At 43.0% G+C, this 25,379-nt stretch overlaps 1 protein-coding gene and 1 pseudogene across 1 annotated transcript; both read right to left on the reverse strand.

Moving 5' to 3' along the window:
• Positions 1–8,086: 8,086 nt before the first annotated feature.
• LOC121583817 lies at positions 8,087–9,117 on the reverse strand (annotated as a pseudogene).
• A 13,420-nt stretch (positions 9,118–22,537) lies between these two features.
• Positions 22,538–23,821, reverse strand: LOC121566987 (G-protein coupled receptor 1; the record flags this gene model as incomplete). The annotated part of the gene is made up of 1 exon (XM_041876961.1): positions 22,538–23,821. A coding segment is annotated over one exon (1,029 nt), but the record flags the coding sequence as incomplete, so codon positions are not given.
• Between the last annotated feature and the right edge of the window lie 1,558 nt (positions 23,822–25,379).

Consider the following 25,379-nt stretch of genomic DNA (forward strand, 5'->3'; position numbering starts at 1 on the left):
AAAACAAGGACATTTCTAAGTGACCCCAAACTTTTGAACGGTAGTGTATGTCATGAATTTTCAAAACATACAACATGTTACAAATTCGCAAAACATGTGATATGTTACGAATTGTAGCTAGGTGGCTAGCTGGCTAACGTTAGCTAGGCTAAGGGTTAGGGTTAAGGTTAGGTTTAGGAGTTAGGTTAAAGGGTTAAGGTTAGGGTTAGGAGAAGGGTTAGCTAACATGCTAAGTAGTTGCAAAGTAGCTAAAAAGTAGTTATTAGTTGAAATGTTGCTAATTTGCTAAAATGCTGAAGTTGTCCGTGATGAGATTCAAACTCGCAACCTTTGGTTTGCTAGACGTTTGCCTTAAGTAACCGTCTGTCCTATGTAACCATACCAAACGTAATGTATCATACTAATTTCAACGTTCCGGATTTACGTTTACTATGTTACGTCTAGTCTATGAGACCAGGCTGGATTCTCAGCTCCTCTATAGGATATTTAATTACACTTGACCTTTCAGTGTCACAGCAAATGATCTGACAGATGAATGTTGGCACGGTGGGCTGAATTACATTTCATGGTACAAATCTGATTACACAAAAACCTGTCCATAAGATGGGTGATGTGTGGCAGGAAATACAAATACTATGGACTTCCTGTCTGTCACGATCGCCTATGAAATACGACCAAAGCGCAGCGTTGGGAGTGAACATGATGACTTTAATGTAGAAACACGACAAAACAAAACACGATCCATGAAGTCCTTAGTACACCGACTGAACATAGAACAAAAACCCACAACCACAAGGTGAACACAGACAGTTTAAATATGGCTCCCAATCAGAGATAACGAGCCGACAGCTGACACTCGTTACCTCCGATTGGGAGTCACTTGACCAAACATAGAACGAGAACACCTAGGCACTAAACACAGTACAAAACACACGGAAATCTACACACCCTGACTCAACATAAACAGTCCCGGAGCCAGAGTGTGACAGTACCCCCCCCTAAAGGCGCGGACTGCGACCGCGCCTAAATACGAGCAAAAACAGGGGAGGGCTGGGTGGGCATTCCTCCTCGGCGGCGGCTCCGGCTCCGGGCTAGATCCCCACTTCCTCTCCAACCCCCCAAAGTACCCCTGGTCCTGTCTAGCCCCGCTGGCCGGAACCGGACTGACGACACGCGCCCCTGGCTTGGTGCGTGGAACAGGAACGGACCGGAATGGGCCGGCGACGCGCACCACTGACTTGGTGCGGGGAGCAGGAGCGGGCCGGACCGGGCTGACGAAGCGCACCACTGACTTGGTGCGGGGAGCAGGAATGGGCCGGACCGGGCTGACGACGCGCACCACTGACTTGGTGCGGGGAGCAGGAACGGGCCAAGCTGGGCTGACGAAACGCACCACTGACTTGGTGCGGGGAGCAGGAATGGGCCGGACCGGGCTGATGACGCGCACCACTGACTTGGTGCGGGGAGCAGGCACGGGCCGGACAGGGCTGACGAAACGCACCACAGACTTGGTGCGGGGAGCAGGAACAGGCCGGGCTGGGCTGGCGACGCGCACCGCTGGCTTGGTGCGGGGAGCAGGCACGGGCCGGACAGGGCTGACGAAACGCACCACAGACTTGGTGCGGGGAGCAGGAACAGGCCGAGTCGGGCTGGCGACGCGCACCACAGGCTCCATGCGAGGAACAGGAACAGACAGGACCTCACTGGGGACACACACCCCTGGCCCTCCACGGGGATCAGGAACGGGCCGGACCGGACTGGTAACACACCCCAGTACCTTTCGCCCTGCCTCCACACCTTCCTTCCCCTTCGTGACCAGTGGCCCCCTTAACCTGGCGGCCTCCTCTGCCAACCTTCTGCACTCCTCAATCCCGTACTCCTGCTGCCCCGACGTCGTGAGCCCCCCCCTAAAAATTTTCTGGGGGTCTCTCCTCCCCGTGGACCAGGCCTCTATAGTCCTTGCCCAACCTTCGCTCTTCGGTCTCCACCACTCGTCATCCAACTCCTGGAAATGCTGCTTGGTCTCGTTGTGGTGGGTTTTTCTGTCACGATCGCCTATGAAATACGACCAAAGCGCAGCGTTGGGAGTGAACATGATGACTTTAATGTAGAAACACGACAAAACAAAACACGATCCGTGAAGTCCTTAGTACACCGACTGAACATAGAACAAAAACCCACAACCACAAGGTGAACACAGACAGTTTAAATATGGCTCCCAATCAGAGATAACGAGCCGACAGCTGACACTCGTTACCTCCGATTGGGAGTCACTTGACCAAACATAGAACGAGAACACCTAGGCACTAAACACAGTACAAAACACACGGAAATCTACACACCCTGACTCAACATAAACAGTCCCGGAGCCAGAGTGTGACACTGTCAACATACATACATTATTCAACACATTGTTGCTCATTTTTGGTGGTGAAAAGGTTTGCATATGGTGGTTTGCATTGCAGCTGATAAACACTACCAGTCAAAAGTTTGGACACACCTACTCATTCAACGGTTTTTCTTTTATTTTTATCAAAACTATGACCTAACACATATGGAATCATGTAGTAACCTAAAAAAGTGTTAAACAAACAGCTTTGCACACTCTTGGCATTCTCTCAACCAGCTTCATGAGGTAGTCACCTGGAATGCATTTCAATTAACAGGTGTGCCTCCTTAAAAGTCAATTTGTGGAATTGATTTCCTTAATGCATTTGAGCCAATCAGTTGTGTTGTGAAAATAAATCTTAAATTCATAATTCCAAACAGACGATTTCTGAGTGGATAGATTATTGTAAGTATCTAAAGCCAGCTAAATCTGAATAATCCGTCTAAGTTTGTGTTTGATCTATTTGGTAAAATACCAAGTCCATATTATGGCAACAACAGCTCAAATAAGCAAAGAGAAACGACAGTCCATCATTACTTTAAGACATGAAGGTCAGTCAATACTGAACATTTCAAGAACTTTTAAAGTTTTTCAAGTGCAGTCGCAAAAACCATCAAGTGCTACGATGAAACTGGCTCTCATGAGGACCGCCACAGGAATGGAAGACCCGGAGTTACCTCTGCTGCAGAGGATAAGTTCATTAGAGTTACCAGCCTCAGAAATTGCAGCCCAAATGAATTTTTCACAGAGTTCAAGTAACAGACACATCAACATCAACTGTTCAGAGGGGACTGTGTGAATCAGGCCTTCATGGTCAAATTGCTGCAACGAAACCACTGCTAAAGGACACCAATAAGAAGAAGAGACCTGCTTGGGCCAAGAAACACAAGCAATGGACATTAGACAGGTGGAAATGTGTCCTTTGGTCTGGAGTCTGTCGTAGAATTACAACATTATGTTAATCACATTACTTTTATATTAGAATGTATTAGATATATTAGTACATTCACACTGTCTGTTCTTCTGAGAGGGAACATAATAGGGTTTTCCATTCCATTCCATGATTTGTGTCTGTGTGCCTGTGTGTCGGTGCAAGGGAGATCCAATTTCCAGTTTATTTATCCTATATGGAAGATAAACACTGGACTTAATCATTTGAGGGATTGACCTAGTGTTCTAGGTTATATTAGTATTTCTGTATAAACAATCATTAAATGAACTAGAGACAGATATGTGGCTCCATGTAAATCTTGATGTCTGTTGCATGAGAGAACAATGTACCTTTTGACCCATTCCACACATCTGCTGTTTGTCATGTATTCAGAAGGATGTGTCTTTGCTATAAGAGCTGTAACCTCAGTTCTGCTCTTCTGAGTTCTCAGTGATCACCTCCAAGGCGGTTACCGACTAACTAAAGTTATATTGTCTTGAGGAAATCCAAAAGTCTCTCCTTTGATTCAAATAATTACCACGACAAGTCCAAATTGGAGATTTTGGGTTCAAACCGCTGTGTCTTTGTGAGTTGAGGTGTGGGTGAACGGATGATCTCCGCATGTATAGTTCCCACTGTAAAGCATGGAGGAGGAGGTGTTATGGTGTGAGGGTGCTTTGCTGGTCACAAATTCATGGCACACTTAACCAGCATGGCTACCACACCATTCTGCAGCGATACGCCATCCCATCTGGTTTGGGCTTAGTGGGACTATCATTTGTTTTTCAACAGGACAATGACCCAACACACTTCCAGGCTGTGTAAGGGCTATTTGACCAAGAAGGAGAGTGATGGAGTGCTGCATCAGATGACCTGGCCTCCACAATCCCCCGACCTCAACCCAATTGAGATGGTTTGGGATGAGTCGGACGGCAGAGTGAAGGAAAAGCAGGCAACAAGTGCTCAGCATATGTGGGAACTCCTTCAAGACTGTTGGGAAAGCATTCCAGGTGAAGCTGGTTGAGAGAATGCAAAGCTGTCATCAAGGCAAAGGGTGGGTATTTGAAGAATCTCAAATATAAAATATATTTTGATTTGTTTAACACTTTTTGGTTACTACATGATTCCATATGTATTATTTCATAGTTTTGATGTCTTCACTATTATTCTACAATGTAAAAAATTGTAAAAAAAATTAAGAAAAACCCTTGAATGAGTAGGTGACTCCAAACTTTTGACTGGTACTGTAGATAACATAGAACGAACATTCTATTAATTCTTGTCACGATCCTTGTCATTGGATTGGCAATATGGACATGTCCTTAAGGAGCATACACTTGCCCTGTAATTACAGTATTTGTTGAAAGGCAATCCGACATTTGTAGGCATTTTCTATTTTAGAGACTAAAGAGCTCCAGCATTTCTGCTTGAAATCTTTGCTCACTAATGCATACAGAAATGGGTTCAGGCAACTGTTTGCACTAGCAAGAGTCGCAGATATCTTTAGCCCTTCATAAATAATGGTTAGATAATTTTAATATCTGGCTCCAGATTGATGAAGACATGGCAGGGCAGCCAGCTGATGAAGAACGTGGCTATCAGTGCAGTCATGACTCTGAAGGCCTTGGAGGACCTGGTCATCCTGTTGGTCCTCAGTCCCAGGATGATGACAGAGTAGCAGAAGATGATGAGGAGCGGGAGCACAAAGCCACTGACAAATCGACTGACAGCTACAGTTAGGTGGCTGTTTTGGGATGGGTATTTGGTAAAGCACTTGTTGTGCCATCTGTGGTTGTGGTTACATGACGAAACTGTGAACAATTATTGAGTAATTTCCTTTTCAATTTTTTTAAATTCAGGAACTAAAATGTACATGCAATTGGGAAATTTGACTTAAGAGAAAATATAATTTACCTTAACTTTGAATTATACTAAATCGACAGTAGACTACACCTTAATATGGTACTGTTCAGGCACAGCACACAGTACATAACATTAAATTGGAGACTTTGGACATCAGAGACTGCAGGTTCGTTGTTTTGTAACTCTTGATAAACTCATGTTTAACACGCACTTTTCCAATAAACTGTTCACCCTAGATTCATGGCATAAGTAGAATGATTATTTGACACAACAGTTTGTGTTGGTCACAACTGCAGGTATGACTTTTAATTTGATATACAGCAATTTGCATGAAAAAGACAGTATGGAATGACTATTGAACAAAATAAAGCCTATTTAGTGTACAGTGCATTCGGAAAGTATTCAGACCCCTTGACTTTTACCACATTGTTACGTTAGTCTTATTCTAAAATGGATTAAAATGCTCCCCCCCTCCACCATCAATCTACACACAATACCCCATAATGACAAAGCAAAAACAAGTTTACAAATGTTTGCACCAAAAAAAATAAAAAAAAATATTCAGACCTTTTACTCACTCCTGCGTTGTCTTGGCTGTGTGCTTAGGGTCATTGTCCTGTTGTAAGGTGAAGTCTGTCTGAGGTCCTGAGCGCTCCGTTCATCTTTCCCATCCTGACTAGTCTCCCAGTCCCTGCCGCTGAAAAACATCCCCACAGCATGATGGTGCCAGGTCTCCTCCAGACGTGGCGCTTGACATTCAGGCCAAAGAGAGTTCAATCTTGGTTTCATCAGACCAGAGAATCTTGTTTCTCATGGTCTGAGAGTCTTTAGGTGCCTTTTGGCAAACTCCAAATAGGCTGTCATGTGCCTTTTACCGAGAAATGGCTTCGGTCTGGCCACTCTACCATAAAGGCCTGATTGGTGGAGTGCTGCAGAGATGGTTTTCCTTCTGGAAACTCTGGAGCTCTATCAGTGACCATCAGGTTCTTGCCATCTCCCTGACCAAGGCCTTCCTCCCCCGATTGCTCAGTTTGGCCGGGCGGCCAGCTCTAGGAAGAGTCTTCCATTTAACAATGATAGAGGCCAATGTGTTCTTGGGGACCTTCAATGCTGTAGACATTTTTTGATACTCTTCCCCAGATTTGTGCCTCTACTCAATCCTGTCTCAGCGCTCTACTTACAATTCCTTCAACCTCATGGCTTGGTTTTTGCTCTGACATGCACTGTCAACTGTGGGACCTCATATAGACAGGTGTGTGCCTTTCCAAATCATGTCCAATCAATTGAATTTACCACAGGTGGACTCCAATCAAGTTGTAGAAACATCTCAAGGATGATCCATGGAAACAGGATGCAACTGAACTAAATTTCGAGTCTCGTAGCAAAGGGTCTGAATACTTATGTAAATAAGGTATGTTTTTTATTTTTAATAAATTAGCAAAAAATAATAATTTAATCAATTTTAGAATAAGGCTGTAATGTAACAAAATGTAGAAAAAGTCAAAGGGTCTGAATACTTTCCGAATGCACTGTATACCAGTTAATTATCTATTCGTCAAAACATTGGATTTAATCAGAAAAATGCACTCACCACACACAAAACAAACAGCCTGGTGCTGCTTCTCAGTTCATTAAAAGCAAGCAGCTTCTTTTTCAGTTTCCCATGACTATTTACAAAAATAACCAGAAACATGTTACAATATCTACAATACAAGATTGTATACTCATTGTTTTTATAGAAAAACAAATCAAACAGGTAGATTGAACAGAAAAATGCTTGTATTTTTACACAATTCATTACCCTTTTGGACCCTGAAGTCAAATTATGTTTTTGGGATAGGGCTGGACGATATGTTGTGTATAGATGTCTGCAATATCTAAGGCAAAATTAAAGATACAATTCAGACAAAATGCAGGAAATGTAAAACGTAGTGTATTTGAGGTTTAAAAAGTCTGGGGTTTTAAATTTCCACATTTACATTTATCAACCCCTACAAAAATGTATAACCCAAATTATAATTCACATTTCCTGTTGCTGCTGCAGAAAACTGGCACAAATTAAGATCCTACATCTGTATGTTTCAGGTCCTGCAGGCTCTAGTTTTGTCTCATCTTGATTATTGTCCAGTCGTATGGTCGACTGCTGCAAGGAAAGACCTAGTTAAGCTGCAGCTGGCCCAGAACAGAGCGGCACGTCATGCTCATCATTGTAACCAGAGGGCTAATATGAATACTATGTATGCCAGTCTCTCTTGGCTAAGAGTTGAGGAGAGACTGACTGCATTACTTCTTTTTATAAGAAACATTAAGGTTATCTGGATTATCCAAATAAAGTGTGACCAATATCTTCACAAGACCATACTTGTCACGTCTCCTCCTGTTGCTCCCCTCCGGCACTCTGATTCGCCGGTCTACTGAGCCACCGGTCTGAGCGCACCACATCAGCAACACCGGAATGGAAACCCAATGCCCTAATCACCTCCAGCGCACCTGCACCTCAGCTCATCACCACCCCTATATAGCCCTGGACTGTTCAGTGTTGTGTTGTGTGTGATTGTCAGTGTCTTGTCGTGTACTCGCTCTTTGTTGTTCTCTTGCTCAGTGTTAAGTAAACCTTTACATTGTTGATTCCTGCGTCTGCGTCCTGCCTCTTCGTATCCTCAGTACTCATCACAATACTCAGTTTGCTCATGAGAGAAACAAATCAAACTGGTTGGACAGAATGTTAACATGAGACAAAGAACACGACTTGTGATTGTACAAATGCATGACAATTATCATTAGTCTCTTAGACCCTCAAGTGAAAATACACCTTACATGACTTTTCAACAAGGCAAAGCATTGCTGAACAAAATTGTGTTCTTAGTCTCTGCCGCCACTGAGGCCTTACCATCCTCAGACTTTTAGATATGTGTGGAGTCCCTGCGGCTGCTCTCCATGGAGCTGGACCTGGAGAGGTAGTGGCTGGTGGTGCAGCCCTCCTCTCCCATGGCATTCTCCATCTTAGACAGTATGGAGCTGTCTAAGATGGATGAAAACATACAGTATTGGGTTGAGGAAATTGTTAGCTGTGGCTACAGTGTTACCCACCATCAGTCCAGCTCTTATAACCTCCAGGTCGTAGCTTTGGTGGATCAACTCAAGCAAAACAAAGACATGGTAGGGCAGCCAGCAGATGAAGAACGTGGCTATCAGGCTATCAGGGCAGTCAACTTCGAAGGGCTTGCTCATCATCCGGTTGGTTCTCAGTTGCAGGATGATGACAGTAACAGAAGATGATGAGGAATGGGAGCATAAACCCCCTGATGAACCCCCTGCGATCGTCTTGTGGCTATGTTGGTCGGTGTAGTTATTGAAACACATGCTCTTCCCTACATGAGTCTTGGCGTCGCTGAACACCAAGGAGGGGATGCTGAGTGCGACATAGGCAACCCAGGCCAGGACCACCAATACAAAGGCCTTGAAAATGGTGCAGTGGTCCTAAGCCCACACTGGAAACATAATTGACACACAGCGGTCAACACTGACGACGACCAGGAGGATGATGCTGCTGAACATGTTCAGGAATATCAAAAGAGGTGAACTTGCACATGAAGAGCCCAAAGATCCACTCCTTTGTTACCGTGTAAATGTTGAAGTGTAGACAGGCAAAGAATATGACGTCGGAGACTGCCAGGCTGAGGTACCAGGTGGTGTTGACCATCTTTTTCATCTTGAGACCAGCGATCCAGATGACCACCCCATTCCCACAAACCCCTAGCAAGAATATAACCACATTGACCACCATGAGGGAGACGCATGAAACCTCCGTGAAGCATGACTTGTGGGTTTTGAAAGCTACCTTCTCCTCATGAGGAGTAACATTGTCATAGGTGTAATTGCTATAATGCCCATATTCATAATCAAAACCATAAATGGTTTCAGAATCCTCCATTGTGTAGCAGTTCTTTGGCTTGCAATCCCTGTCAAGACAAGATATTGTAGTTAGGAAACGGTTTTGATCACCCCTAGTTCTCTACCCCTACTTCCTCCTTCAGAGTCTGTCTTGTACACATGGGTAATCTACATGTCTGTTTCTGAACATATCCACTTCAAACACGTCTGAGGTGGTCTAGTGGTCAACAGCACCACCTTCAACACATAAATGTACTATATGTGCTCATGACCATGTGGGTTCAAATTCCAGACCCATCGCTACGTTGTCAAACTTTCACCTCACTATCGTTATGTTACTCTGTCCTATCTCTTCAATAAAATATCTGAAAAGTACTGAAGAGTGCTCTTAAAAAAAGATCAAATACTGACGTCTTTAGGCCTACTTGAAAATCTAACATACTGTATGTTTTGCAAGCACTGAAAACATCCCAACAGTACTTGACAATCAATTAACTTAAGATCTTATCTAGAGGTTCGGGTATAGGGTTTGAGCATAGCCTGAAGGTAGGGAGGGGCAGTTCCTCTTGCTGCTCTGTAGGCATGCACCATGGTCTTGTAGTGGATGTGAGCTTCGACTGGAAGCTAGTGGAGTGTGCGGAGGGGCGGGGTGAAATGGGAGAACTTGGGAAGGTTGAAAACCATGTGGGCTGCAGCATTCTGGATAAGTTGCAAGGGTTTGAGGGCACAAGCGGGGAGCCCAGCCAACATCAGATTATCTGAAATAATGGTTCCAGAAGGAAGGGAAAGACAATAGCCTGCCTTACAGACCTTGTCAATACAGCTTTGACTGTCACTTATGATATACCGTACAAACACATTGTCTCATTGTCATCTGTGATCATGCTTACCACCATCGCGTCGTCTGAAAACTTGATGGTGTTGGAGTCGTTCACGGCTACACAGTTGTTGAACAGGAGGGGACTAAGCACGCACCCCTGAGGGGCCCCGGTGTTGAGGGTCAGCGTGGCGGATGTGTTGTTGCCTACCCTCACCACCTGGGGGCAGCCCATCAGGAAGTCCAGGATCCAGTTGCAGAGGGAGGTGTTCAGTCCCAGTGTCTTTAGCTTAGTGATGAGCTTGGAGGGCACTATGGTGTTGAACCCTGAGCTGTAGTCAATGAACAGCATTCTCACATAGGTGTTCCTCTTGTCCAGGTGGGCAAGGGCAGTGTGGATTGCAATAGAGATTGCATCATCTGTGGATCTGTTGGGGCGTTATGCAAATTGGAGTGTGTCCAAGGTGTCTGGGACAATGGTGTTGATGTGAGCCATGACCAGCCTTTCAAAGCCCTTCATGGCTACAGATTGTAGTTTAACACAGATTCAACCACAAAGACCTGGGGAGGTTTTCTAATGCCTGCAAAGAAGGGCACCTAGTGGTAGATGGGTTTTAAAAAAGCAGACATTGAATTTCCCTTTGAGCATGGTGAAGTTATTAATTACACTTTTGATGGTGTATCAATACACCCAGTCACTACAAAGATACAGGCGTCCTACCTAACTCAGTTGCCGGAGAGCCATGAGGACAATGGTGACTTTAAAACAGTTAGAGTTTAATGGCTGTGATAGGAGAAAACTGAGGATGGATCAACAACATTGTAGTTATTCCACAATACTAAAGTAAGTAACAAACTGAAAAGGAAGCCTGTACAAGTTTTACAGTGGGAACTGTCAGTGGGTCTTGGATTGTTGAGGGGCAGCACTTGAGGGGAACTGTGGGGGTGGATCTTGGATGGTTGGTGGCCTGGCGGTTGGGAGCTTGGGCCGGTGGCCGGGAGGTCGCTGGTTCGGTTCCCCAATTCGACTGGGTGGGAGTGTCTGCTGGATGACTGAATGTAATACATTTTTTAAAGTAACTTTTTTTTTTTAAGTATGTAAGACATGAAGATAATGCAAGCAGAAGATTAATGAATAACAGGAGCTAATACATGACTAGAATTTAGTGATCACTACAATAGCATACAACACAATAGCATATGATAGAATAAGAATATGCTGTCACTAGAATAATACTACTAGAATGCAAATATTGACCGACAGGGACTACCTACGTAAAATGCATGACAGAACATGGCTAATAAATCAGCCTAAACCTACTCTTGCAGATTAGCTATACAACACACTAATTCCGACCAGTCTTCACTTTACTTACAGTGGGGAAAAAAAGTATTTAGTCAGCCACCAATTGTGCAAGTTCTCCCACTTAAAAAGATGAGAGAGGCCTGTAATTTTTATCATAGGTACACGTCAACTATGACAGACAAAATGAGGAAAAAAAATCCAGAAAATCACATTGTAGGATTTTTTATGAATTTATTTGCAAATTATGGTGGAAAATAAGTATTTGGTCAATAACAAAAGTTTCTCAATACTTTGTTATATACCCTTTGTTGGCAATGACACAGGTCAAACGTTTTCTGTAAGTCTTCACAAGGTTGTCACACACTGTTGCTGGTATTTTGGCCCATTCCTCCATGCAGATCTCCTCTAGAGCAGTGATGTTTTGGGGCTGTCGCTGGGCAACACAGACTTTCAACTCCCTCCAAATATTTTCTATGGGGTTGAGATCTGGAGACTGGCTAGGCCACTCCAGGACCTTGAAATGCTTCGACGAAGCCACTCCTTCGTTGCCCGGGCGGTGTGTTTGGGATCATTGTCATGCTGAAAGACCCAGCCACGTTTCATCTTCAATGCCCTTGCTGACGGAAGGAGGTTTTCACTCAAAATCTCACGATACATGGCCCCATTCATTCTTTCCTTTACACGGATCAGTCGTCCTGGTCCCTTTGCAGAAAAACAGCCCCAAAGCATGATGTTTCCACCCCCATGCTTCACAGTAGGTATGGTGTTCTTTGGATGCAACTCAGCATTCTTTGTCCTCCAAACACGACGAGTTGAGTTTTTACCAAAAAGTTATATTTTGGTTTCATATGACATTCTCCCAATCCTCTTCTGGATCATCCAAATGCACTCTAGCAAACTTCAGACGGGCCTGGACATGTACTGGCTTAAGCAGGGGGACACGTCTTGCACTGCAGGATTTGAGTCCCTGGCGGCGTAGTGTGTTACTGATGGTAGGCTTTGTTACTTTGGTCCCAGCTCTCTGCAGGTCATTCACTAGGTCCCCCCGTGTGGTTCTGGGATTTTTGCTCACCGTTCTTGTGATCATTTTGACCCCACGGGGTGAGATCTTGCGTGGAGCCCCAGATCGAGGGAGATTATCAGTGGTCTTGTATGTCTTCCATTTCCTAATAATTGCTCCCACAGTTGATTTCTTCAAACCAAGCTGCTTACCTATTGCAGATTCAGTCTTCCCAGCCTGGTGCAGGTCTACAATTTTGTTTCTGGTGTCCTTTGACAGCTCTTTGGTCTTCGCCATAGTGGAGTTTGGAGTGTGACTGTTTGAGGTTGTGAACAGGTGTCTTTTATACTGATAACAAGTTCAAACAGGTGCCATTAATACAGGTAACAAGTGGAGGACAGAGGAGCCTCTTAAAGAAGAAGTTACAGGTCTGTGAGAGCCAGAAATCTTGCTTGTTTGTAGGTGACCAAATACTTATTTTCCACCATAATTTGCAAATAAATTCATAAAAAATCCTACAATGTGATTTTCTGAAAAAAAAAATCTCAATTTGTCTGTCATAGTTGACGTGTACCTATGATGAAAATTACAGGCCTCTCTCATCTTTTTAAGTGGGAGAACTTGCACAATTGGTGGCTGACTAAATACTTTTTTTCCCCACTGTAAATGCGTTTCTAGTTTAACTGTGTAAGGGAATAGGGTTCCAAGATAATGATCAGAAGTCATGTAACAAAGTGTGGTGACTGCCGGCGCAAATCACTAAGTAACGTGACTGAGATGACACCGTAAAATGTATCACTGATATTGCCTTGCAGCTTCGCGACACACAGTGATAGCTACTATCGATACAGATTGCGCTGCATTAGCAAATTACCAGCAACATAGAGACCGAAATACTATCGAATCACCATTTCCTTGCTCATGTTATCAAGAAAACATTGCTACTCACTGTGTTCTTGGGGACATTCAAGGCTGCAGACATTTTTTGGTACCCTTCCGCAAACCCCACTTTGGAAACCTAATGCCAAGGTACCAGAGGTCAATAGACTCAACATTACAATTCAGCATGACTTTTTTTTCATTCACATATATTTTAAAAATATATTTACATACATATTCTATGATGTGCTCAAGTTACATATTTCATAAATATATCCTGGACCAATATGTACATATATTTTGAATTCCCCCCCTATAATAAAATATTTTGAAAATACTTAATGTCATGACTCAAAATCGATATCCATCTTACCTCTATATTGTTTTATGTCCTGCTGATTGGAGAAGAAAGATGACGAGTTCAATGGTAAAGTGAGCCTGCCAGGTAGCCAGTAGCCTTCATTCATGCACAGACTCCAGCCTAGCTAATACAATGCAATTTTCCAGATTTTTGCCAACTTTTTTCTCTGGCCTCCATTGATTTAGTCACCCTAATTCTGGCCAATATACAAGGGTAAAAACACCAATAACCTTTGAACGGATTATGATAGAGACATGAAGTTTGGACCATTGGTTTGTTTTCTTATAGGATTGTCTACACAATTAACATATTTTACCCATTGGTCAAAAGATACCCCACATCTCCCTCTTTCTCTCCCTCTCTCACAAGTACACGTGTACACATTCCACAGACATGTGTCATGGTAGGGTGGGGATGTGTCATGGTAGGTTGGGGTATGCAAAATGGGCAATCTTTGAGCACTTTCTGACCACTTCTACCATGGGCAAACATGTATGGAAGGTTTCATTCAAATCAAAAAGGGTGCAGTCAAAAAGTGATTAAATTCATAATATGAAGGACCACACTTATTCCACAGCAAAAGGTAAAAAATAACAATTCTACAGTTCCCACAAACTAAACATTCAATCAAAGAAACCAGTTAGGATTTCAGACTAAACAAGATTAGCTTCAAAGACCTGTATTTGTAAATGAATTCAGAATGTTTGGGCTTTCCCACCAGGTGTTGTGTGTGTTGTGTTGTGTTGTGTGTATAAACACGTGCTTGTGAGAGAGGGAGATAAAGTGGGAGAATGCTGTTGCATGCCTCACATTGACTTGGATTTGTTTATGCTGTAGAATATATTCTAGGAGTATGTGAGTATGAGTGTGGATCTTTTTAGATATTGTTTTTATATACACTACCAGTCAAAAGATTGGACACGTACTCATTCAAGGGTTTTTCTTTATTTTTAAAATTTTTTACATTGTAGAACAATCGTGAAGACATCAAAACTATGAAATAACACATATGGAATCATGTAGTAACCAATAAAGTATTAAACAAATCAAAATGTATTTTATATTAGAGATTCTTCAAATAGCCACCCTTTGCCTTGATGACAGCTTTGCACACTCTTGGCATTTTCTCAACCAGCTTCATGAGGTAGTCACCTGGAATGCATTTCAATTAACAGGTGTGCATTCTTAAAAGTTAATTTGTAGAATTTATTTCCTTTTTAATGCGTTTGAGCCAATCAGTTGTGTTGTGACAAGGTAGGGCACTACCAAGATGGCATAGCAGTGCGGTCGTGTTTTCTGTAGTGTCCTTTATGTAAATAGCCTGTTTTCTTTTTTTTTTCTTTTTTTTTCGTATATATTTCTCAATCTCACTACCATCCTTTAACTAAATATACTTTCCTGCAACCCGCCTCACCCAATGTGGAACGGATTCTGTTGTTTCTTCATACATTTTTATCCAGAACCAGAACTAGCTACTTGCTATTAGCCACCATTAGCGGTCTTCACCATTGTCCGTGGCCGTGGCCTGCACTTCCTACCAGCCAGCTCTAGCCTGGACAATTGTCGGCCAGTCTGCACATCGCACTATCGAGCCAGAGCATATCGGATTTTCTGCCGGAGCCACTGGACCTTTAACACCGGATTCATCGCTAGCCAGCTAACTAGCTACTTGCTATTAGCCACCGTTAGCGGTCTTCACCATTGTCCGTGGCCGTGGCCTGCACTACCTATGTCACACCCTGGCTCTGGGGACTCTTAAATGTTGAGCCAGGGTGTTTAGTTTCTATGTTTAGTTTTCTATGTTTGAGTTTCTAGATCATGTAGATCTATGTTGGCCAGGGTGGTTCCCAATCAGAGGCAGCTGTAGTTCGTTGTCTCTGATTGGGGACCATACTTAGGCAGCCGTTTGGCACCAGTCTGTGTGGGATCTTGATCCGTTAAGGTTTGTGTGTTATAACCTCAGGACTTCACGTATCGTTTTGTTGTTTTGTTCGGGTGTTAAGTACTAAATAAAGTATGTACGCTTATCACGCTGCGCCTTGGTCCGCTTCATCTTGTAACGATCGTGACAACCTACCAGCCAGCCAGCTCTAACCTGGACTATTATTCGACCAGTCTGCACTGTCTGCACAGCGCGTTATCGACCCTGAACATATCGTTTTTTTCTGCCGGAATCACTGAACCTTTAACACCGGATTCATCGCTACTAGCTAGCTGCAACCAAATTGACGTTTTGTGGTTGGCTAATCAGCCCTGAGTTAGCCTTGAGCCAGGCCCATCTCCCGGCTATCTACCTCTCTGTCAACCGGACGGGACCTCCTAGTGTTGACACGGAGCCCCGCCGATCCAACACGACTGGTCTGCCGACGAAATCGTCTGATGTGGTTACAACAGGCTTCCCGTTACGACGTCGACCACGAAGATCCATCTGCTAGCCCCGGCCCGCTAGCACACGCTAGCCGTGGCCTCTTGCTCGCTAGTGCTATAGCAGCCCCTGAACTACCTCCGAACTATCCTATTGCTTTTCACCGGACCTTATGATAACTCAGCTATACAGCTGATGCCTGCTGGACTGTTCCTTTTTACGGTACCGCATCCTGTTTATGTTTAGCCTCAGCCCAAACTTTGTCGCCATTACCAGCTGTTGTCTTAGCTCTCTCGAATTACTCCCATGACAATATGCCTTGCTTATTGCTGTTTCGGTTATTTCTTATTGTACTATTTCACTGTAGATCCCCCAGCCCAGCTAAACCTGCCTTAGATAGCTCCTTTGTCCCACCCCCCATACACGCGGAGACCGACTCAATCGGTGCCTCCAGTGATGCTATCTCCTTCATCGTTACCCAACGCTTAGGTTTACTCATATCCTTCCATATCATTTTCAGTACATAATGCCCTGAATCTATTCAACAACGCCCGGAAACCTGCCCCTTTTTTTCTCTGTACCCAACGCACTAGAAGACCAGTACTTAAAGCCTTTAGCCATATCCTTATTCTACTCCTCCTCTGTTCCTCTGGTGATGTAGAGGTTAACCCAGGCCCGGTAGCCCCCAGTATCACTCCTACTCCCCATGCGTTATCATTTGTTGACTTCTGTAATCGTAAAAGCCTTGGTTTCTTGCACGTTAATATCCGAAGCATCCTCCCTAAGTTTGAGTTATTCACTGCGTTAGCACACTCCGCCAACCCTGATGTTCTAGCAGTGTCTGAATCCTGGCTTAGGAAGGCCACCAGAAATGTCCATCCCCAACTACAATATTTTACGTCTCGATAGAACTGCCAAAGGGGGTGGGGTTGCAATCTACTGTAGAGATAGCCTGCAGAGCTCTATCGTACTATCCAGGTCTGTGCCCAAACAGTTTGAGCTTCTACTTCTAAAAATCCACCTTTCCAGAAATAAGTCTCTCACTGTTGCCGCTTGCTATAGACCCCCCTCAGCCCCGAGCTGTGCCCTGGACACCATATGTGAACTGATTGCCCCCCATCTATCCTCAGAGTTCGTACTGCTTGGTGACCTAAACTGGGATATGCTTAACACCCCGGCCTTCCTACAATCTAAACTAGATGCCCTCAATCTCACACAAATTATCAACGAACCTACCAGGTACAACCCTAAATCTGTAAACATGGGCACCCTCATAGATATCATCCTGACAAATGTACCCTCTAAATACACCTCCACTGTCTTCAACCAGGATCTCAGCGATCACTGCCTTATTACCTGCGTCCATAATGGGTCCGCAATCAAACGACCACCCCTCATCACTGTCAAACGCTCCCTAAAACACTTTAGCGAGCAGGCCTTTCTAATTGACCTGGCCCGGGTATCCTGGATGGATATTGACCTCATTCCGTCAGTAGAGGATGCTTGGTTGTTCTTTAAAAGTGCTTTCCTCTCAATCTTAAATAAGCATGCCCCATATCAAAAAATTCAGAACTAAGAACAGATATAGCCCCTGGTTCTCCTCAGACTTGACTGCCCTTGACCAGCACAAAAACATCCTGTGGCATTCTGCATTAGCATCGAACAGCCCCCGCGATATGCAACTTTTTAGGGAAGTCAGGAACCAATATACACAATCAGTTAGGAAAGCAAAGGCTAGCTTTTTCAAACAGAAATGTGCATCCTGTAGCACTAACTCCAAAACGTTTTGGGACACTGTAAAGTCCATGGAAAATAAGAGCACCTCCTCCCAACTGCCCACTGCACTGAGGCTAGGAAACACTGTCACCACCGATAAATCTACAATATTCGAGAATTTCAACAAGCATTTTGCTACAGCTGGCCATGCTTTCCACCTGGCTACCACTACCCCGGCCACCAGCTTTGCACCCTCTGCTGCAACTTGCCCATGCCCCCCCTCCTCCGCTTCTCCTTCACACAAATTCAGACAGCTGATGTTCTGAAAGAGCTGAAAAATCTGGACCCCTACAAATCAGCTGGGCTAGACAATCTAGACCCTTTCTTTCAAAAATTTGCCGCCGAAATTGTCGCAACCCCTATTACTAGCCTGTTCAACCTCTCTTTCATAACGTCTGAGATCCCCAGAGATTGGAAAGCTGCCGCGGTCATCCCCCTCTTCAAAGGGGGTGACTCTCTAGATCCAAACTGTTATAGACCTATATCCATCCTGCCCTGCCTTTCGAAAGTATTTGAAAGCCAAGTTAACAAACAGATCACCGACCATTTCGAATCCCACCGTACCTTCTCCGCTATGCAATCCGGTTTCCGAGCTGGTCATGGGTGCACTTCAGCCACGCTCAAGGTCCTAAACGATATTATAAACGCGATCGATAAAAGACAGTACTGCGCAGCCGTCTTCATCGACCTGGCCAAGGCTTTCGACTCTGTCAACCACCGCATTCTTATTGGCAGACTAAATAGCCTTGGTTTCTCAAATTACTGCCTCACCTGGTTCACCAACTACTTCTCAGATAGAGTTCAATGTGTCAAATCGGAGGGCCTGTTGTCTGGACCTCTGGCCGTCTCTATGGGGGTGCCAAAGGGTTCAATTCTCGGGCCGTCTCTATTCTCTGTGTATATCAATGATGTCGCTCTTGCTGCTGGTGACGCTCGGATCCACCTCTATGCGGACGACACCATTTTGTATACATCTGGCCCTTCTTTGGACACTGTGTTAACAAACCTCCAAACAAGCTTCAACGCCATACAACACTCCTTCCATGGCCTCCAACTGCTCTTAAACGCTAGTAAAACTAAATGCATGCTTTTCAACCGAACGCTGCTGGCACCCGCCCACCCAACTAGAATCACTACTCTCGGTGGGTCTGACCTAGAGTATGTGGACAACTACAAATATCTAGGTATCTGGTTAGACTGTAAACTCTCCTTCCAGACTCACATTAAGCATCTCCAATCCAAAGTTAGATCTAGAATCGGCTTCCTATTTCGCAACAAAGCCTCCTTCACTCATGCTGCCAAACATGCCCTCGTAAAACGGACTATCCTACCGATCCTTGACTTCGTCATTTACAAAATAGCCTCCAAAACTCTACTCAGCAAATTGGATGTAGTCTATCACAGTGCCATCCGTTTTGTCACCAAAGCCCCATATACTACCCACCATTGTGACCTGTACGCTCTTGTTGGCTGGCCCTCACTACATATTCGTCGCCAAACTCACTGGCTCCAGGTCATCTATAAATCACTGCTAGGCAAATCCCCGTCTTATCTTAGCTCACTGGTCACCATAGCAACACCCACCCGTAGTCTGCGCTCCAGCAGGTATGTCTCACTGGTCATCCCCAAAGCCAACACCTCCTTTGGCCGCCATTCCTTCCAGTTCTCTACTGCCAATGACTGGAACGAACTGCAAAAATCTCTGAAACTGGAGACTCTTATCTCCCTCACTAACTTTAAGCGTCAGTTGTCAGAGCAGTTTACCGATCACTGCACCTGTACACAGCCTTTCTGAAATTAGCCCACCCAACTACCTCATCCCCATATTGTTATTTATTTTGCTAATTTGCACAAGAGTATCATCTTTTGCACATCTATCATTCCAGTGTTATACGAAATTGTAACTATTTTGCACTATGGCCTATTTATTGCCTTACCTCCATAACTTACTACATTCGCACACACTGTATATATATTTTCTGTTGTATTTATGACTTTATGTTTTGTTTACCCCATATGTAACTCTGTGTTGTTGTTTTTATCGCACTGATTTGCTCTATCTTGGCCAGGTCACAGTTGTAAGTGAGAACTTGTTCTCAACTGGCTTACCTGGTTAAATAAAGGTGAAATAAATAAAAATAAAAGGGGGGAAGACAGAAGATAGCCCTATTTGGTAAAAGACCAAGTCCATATTATGGCAACAACAGCTCAAATAAGTAAAGAGAAATGACCATCCATCATTACTTTAAGACATGAAGGTCAGTCAATATGGAAAATTTCAAGAACTTTGAACATTTCTTCAAGTGCAGTCGCAAAAACCATCAAGCGCTATGATGAAACTGGCTCTAATGAGTACCGCCATAGGAATGGAAGACCCAGAGTTACCTCTGCTGCAGAGGATAAGTTCATTAGAGTTACCAGCCTCAGAAATTGCAGCCCAAATGAATTTTTCGCAGAGTTCAAGTGACATCCACATCTCTACATCAACTGTTCAGAGGAGACTGTGTGAATCAGGCCTTCATGGTCGAATTGCTGCAAAGAAACCACTACTAAAGGACACCAATCAGAAGAAGAGACCTGCTTGGGCCAAGAAACACGAGCATTGGACATTAGACCAGTGGAGTCCAAATTTGAGATTTTTGGTTCCAACCGCCGTGTCTTTGTGAGACACGGTGTGGGTGAACGGATGATCGCCGCATGTTTTTTTTCCACCATAATGCATGGAGGAGGATGTGTGATGGTGTGGGGGTGCTTTGCTGGTGACACTGTCTGTGATTTATTTAGAATTCACACTTAACCAGTATGGCTACCACAGCATTCTGCAGCTATACGCCATCCCATCTGGTTGGGCTTAGTGGGACTGTCATTTGGTTTTCAACAGGACAATGACCCAACACACCTCCAGGCTGTGTAAGGGCTATTTGACCAAGAAGGAGAGTGATGGAGTGCAGCATCAGATGACCTGGCCTCCACAATCCCCCGACCTCAACCCAATTGAGATGGTTTGGGATGAGTCGGACCGCAGAGTGAAGGAAAAGCAGCCAACAAGTGCTCAGCATATGTGGGAACTCCTTCAAGACTGTTGGAAAAGCATTTCAGGTGAAAATGGTTGAGAAAATGCCACGAGTGTGCAAAGCTGTCATCAAGGCAAAGGGTGTCCATTTGAAGAATCTCAAATATAAAATATATTTTGATTTGTTTAACACTTTTTTGGTTACAACATGATTCCATATGTGTTATTTCATAGTTTTGATGTCTTCACTATTATTCTACAAAATAAAGAAAAACCCTTGAACGAACAGGTGTGTCCAACCTTTTGACTGGTACTGTATATATATATATATATATATATATATATGTCTCCTGAGTGGCGCAGTGGTCTAAAACACTGCAATGCAGTGCTAACTGTGCCACTAGAGATCCTGGTTCGAATCCAGGCTCTGTCGCAGCCGGCCGCGACCGGGAGACTCATGGGCGGCGCACAATTGGCCCAGCGTCGTCCAGGGTAGGTGAGGGAATGGCCGGCAGGGATGTAGCTCAGTTGATAGAGCATGGCGTTTGCAACGCCAGGGTTGTGGGTTCGATTCCCACGGGGGGCCAGTATAAAAAAAAAAAAATTTATTCACTAACTGTAAGTCGCTCTGGATAAGAGCGTCTGCTAAATAATGTAAATGTATATATAATTCATTTTTTTCTCTCTCGCATAGCTCATTAGTACACCCTTGTGGTTGAATATATATATTTTTTCAACCACAAGGGTGTACTAATGAGCTATGCGAGATAGAAAAAAATGAATCATGATAGAGGACTACTGAAATTATATTATTTCAGTGTAGATAAGGTAAGGGCAGGTTAAAAAAAAACATGACAGCCAGACAATCCAGTGTATGAATCAAACGGATTTGCATATGAATGGGGTGGAAATTAGCCGACTTCGTGATCTGTAAGGTAAGTAACTTTAATATGTCAAGTAGATTACACGTTTTATTTGCCATTTCCGAAACGTAGCAACGGTTAAGACATGGATTTCATGTTGTAATGTTAACAAGGTACCCAAAAGTAGTTCAAAGTAATGTTTTCATTTTATTAGCTAAATAAAACTTGTTTAAACAGCAAAATTGTCACGGAAATCAGCCTTGTTTGCATAGCGATGATGAAAAGAACTTCATTTAGGCTGTAATGATCTCCAAAATTCCAATCATTAGGTCATCATTAGGACACTTTTTAGTTTATCGAATCCCATTGTGACATAGAGCGGGACACTTTTTGGCCGGGGGACATTATTTGGCATGACAGGCCCCCCAAAGTTTTGAGTGGGGGTTGGAATCACCAGGAATTCAGCCCCAAAACGAAACAAAACAAATTAGGAAGTATGTTCCCAAGTATTCCCACAAATTAAAAAAATTGACATATGTGATCATGTCTCAATGTAATCAATGTATGAAATGAATGTTATTTTCAAATACAATCGCTTTTTGGGCTAGGTTGTGGAGAATTTGCAGTGTACAAATTATAATTAATTAATTTTCGGCCCCCGACCATTCGCTCCGACAAAAATAAGCCTGCAGCTGGATGTAGTTGCCTACCCCTGGTGTAATGTTAACAAACTTAACAGCAGCCTAAATCTTTTTTGGAGTGCACATGTGAAATTGCAATTCAACATGTGAAAGTTAGATTTTCACATGTTAAAGTGTTTCACATGTTTAACTTTAAATTCGATTTTCACATGATAAAAAAAAGATGTTGTTCTCCTCACGTGAAAAGGTGCTGTTAACATGTGAACATACTGTATGTAAATAACATACTGTAAATGTAATACATGTGAACATATGGTTTCACATGTAAAAAACGTGAAAATAAAAATGTCACTTTTTTTTCAAGGGATATTTTTCCTATGGCATATTGTAACATTTAATTCAAAATGAGATATTTTCAGACATGTTCATTGTTATATATTTTGTCAAATCTTTATTTAATATGCATTTGAATAGGAAATTAATACAGGTTTTTAAAAAATAAGTCATTTGTTACCTTGATCAAGAGGGATTTAGAACAATGTGTAATTATACATACTGTGAGTATTTATTACAATTCATAGAAAATATTGGCCAAAATATTATATATTTTGCATGATACCAGTATTTACAAGTATATTTCAAGCTGGAAAGGTTATTCAATTGCAAATTGCATTTACAGTATGTTGTATTCCCATTACTGTTCAAGGACATTGTCCTCTCTATCCAGGCAAGTCATCTCATGGCCCTCCTCTCCTTTGTCCTCTGTCTGAGGGGTCCTCTCAGGCTGTGAGTGAAAGTTACGCTTCAGTTCTTTATTTCCTTGCCAGATGCAGATGATAGGATAGATGCAGCTGTTTAAGACTGACAGGGCAGTGGCTGGGGACAATGTGTATCTGAACCATCTGTTGTCTGTCCCCACTGTGACTTGTAGCATAGAGAGACAGAGGACAGGAGCCCAGCATAGGAAATGGGCAATAGTCACAGGTCGAATAACCAATGACCTCACTTGATTGTTTCCCCTACTGTTCATGCAGCAACAGCTGACACATGTCACACCCAAAGGGAGCAGCAGCCCGAAAAGTAAGCGACAGATCACCACAGCCATCATTCTCTCCTTACCCTCTTTAGAGATCTGAGATTGTTCAGTATAATCATAGTTGTCAAGGCAGACGTATCCATCAGCAGTGTACTGAACCTCCCTGGACAGTAAAGAGGGGGCGCTCAGTATGGCCCCAATGAACAAGGACAGCAGAACCATGCTGCTGGACATGTGGTGTTCAAAACATCTGGGGACACACCAGCGCACATTCCAGAAAGTGATCATTACTGAGGCAGAGAACATGTTCATAAACATCACGTAGGACCCCAGCTTGCAGACAACCTTCCCAAATGTCCAGGAGAAGTAGTTCCAGGCACTGATCAGGTAAAGTGGGGTGAAGAGGCAGAAGATGAGGTGGGTGGTAGCCAGGCCAAGGATCAACATCCGTCGACTCAGCTTCTTCTTGGACCTGTATTTCCAGACACTCATGAAGATGACAGCAGAGTTGAGCAGTAGACCCAGTAGAAGGTTGGCTGAGTAGACCGACACATACATAAATCTAAAGCCAGTCCTCATCTGATACATCTCATAGATGACTGGGGACTGAGATGGTAACACCACTAAATCATTGTAGTCATCATAGTCAGATGTGTTGATTGAGGCAACCATGATTTCAGTAGTTTTTTACCCTAAGAAAAATGGAATGCAATGCTTGTCAGAACAGGTTCTGTCTGCAATGACTGCATCTTAATGCTAACTAAAAGAACATGAAATGCTCCTTCATTCCAGTTGATCAGTAAATAATGTTTATGTTGCTAGATATAAAATAAAAGCATGCAGATTGTCCATGTTGTACTTGACCACTGCAACTTTTCTTAAGACTGGATATATTCAACACAACACATAAATCAACAAAATGCTAAGTTTAAGTGAATGTTATGCTAATTGAAAAGCCATTCCGTCAAACAAGTTGTTTGTAGCCTAAGAGTGGCAATAGCAATGGTCCTAATGTCTGGAAGTTAACAGCTTCCAGTTCAGAAGTGTTGCTGATACTGTATGGTCTAAGATAAGAGTTTAAAGGAACACAAGACGAACACATGCTGTTGGTGTAAAGATTCCCACCAAAGTTAACCTTACCTTAGTGAACAGATGCAGAATATTCAGTAGAGAAAAAGTGCAGCTTCCCAAAAAGTATTCAAGCGATGTTTTCACTGATCCCTTTATGCAACATTAAAAAAAACAATACTCCACAGGAAGGAATGCGGAACTGATTACATAAGGCGGGCCATTTCACTAACAGAGTCCCTTTGCGTCCCTTTGATATTTTAAATAGAAATTGAGCACCAATATTTAATTTTAAAAGCCTGTTATATTAAATGAAGTGCCTTTTAATATAAACCACATAGAGAACTCAATAAGTCAGATTTGTTTTATGAATAAAGACTTGGTAAAGTGCTCAAATTCAGCATTTTGACATGTCCCTCCGTGCTTCTAGGAAGATTTTACCCTACTTAACCAACATTTCTCCAAGTTTTCACCATCATTGTAAAGCCCTAGTTATTTTGTTGTTTTGACAAAATCGTTTTGGAAGATTATTTATTTAATGTGATTAATGATTCATTTATGTCTGTCCCTCATTTTAAGAACAACCCTGTTAGATGAACTGAACTCTTGTTTTAATATGGTGAAACTATTATTTTAAAACACATTTTTTCAAAAGAAACATTGAACATCTACGGTCAAATCATAGTGTAAAAGCAGGTGAGCTGATTTTTTACCTCACGAGATGGGAAAACATGTTTTTTATGAAGTTGAACATGTGCACTTCATGACAGAATGTTAAAATGAGGTGAAATACGTTTTTTTTCACTAAGTTATACTACCCAAAAGGGACTCATTTCGTGAAACGTCCCTATTACCCACCCGCTCAAACTGGTAGACTTCTTAGGTACTTACTATAGTCCTTTATTTTATTTAACCTCTTGAGATTGGAAAACTTATTCTTTATGACAATTTTTTAGCGCTTTGTGCTATGGGAACAAAACATATTCATAATAATTTGTAATGCATGAACTTGACTTGCATTGTGGCATGTTTTAACAGACAGGGCTCTAGTGTTCAGCATGTCCCATACAATCTGATCTCAATAAGACTGCATTATTTTGGCGATAGCTGGATGGTACATATTCACAATGATATTCATTTATCTAGATGTTTTTTATGCTAAATGTTCCTTTATTGT

This window comes from Coregonus clupeaformis, chromosome 18 (genome assembly GCF_020615455.1).
Source record: "Coregonus clupeaformis isolate EN_2021a chromosome 18, ASM2061545v1, whole genome shotgun sequence".
NCBI classification, from domain to species: Eukaryota; Metazoa; Chordata; class Actinopteri; order Salmoniformes; family Salmonidae; genus Coregonus; species Coregonus clupeaformis.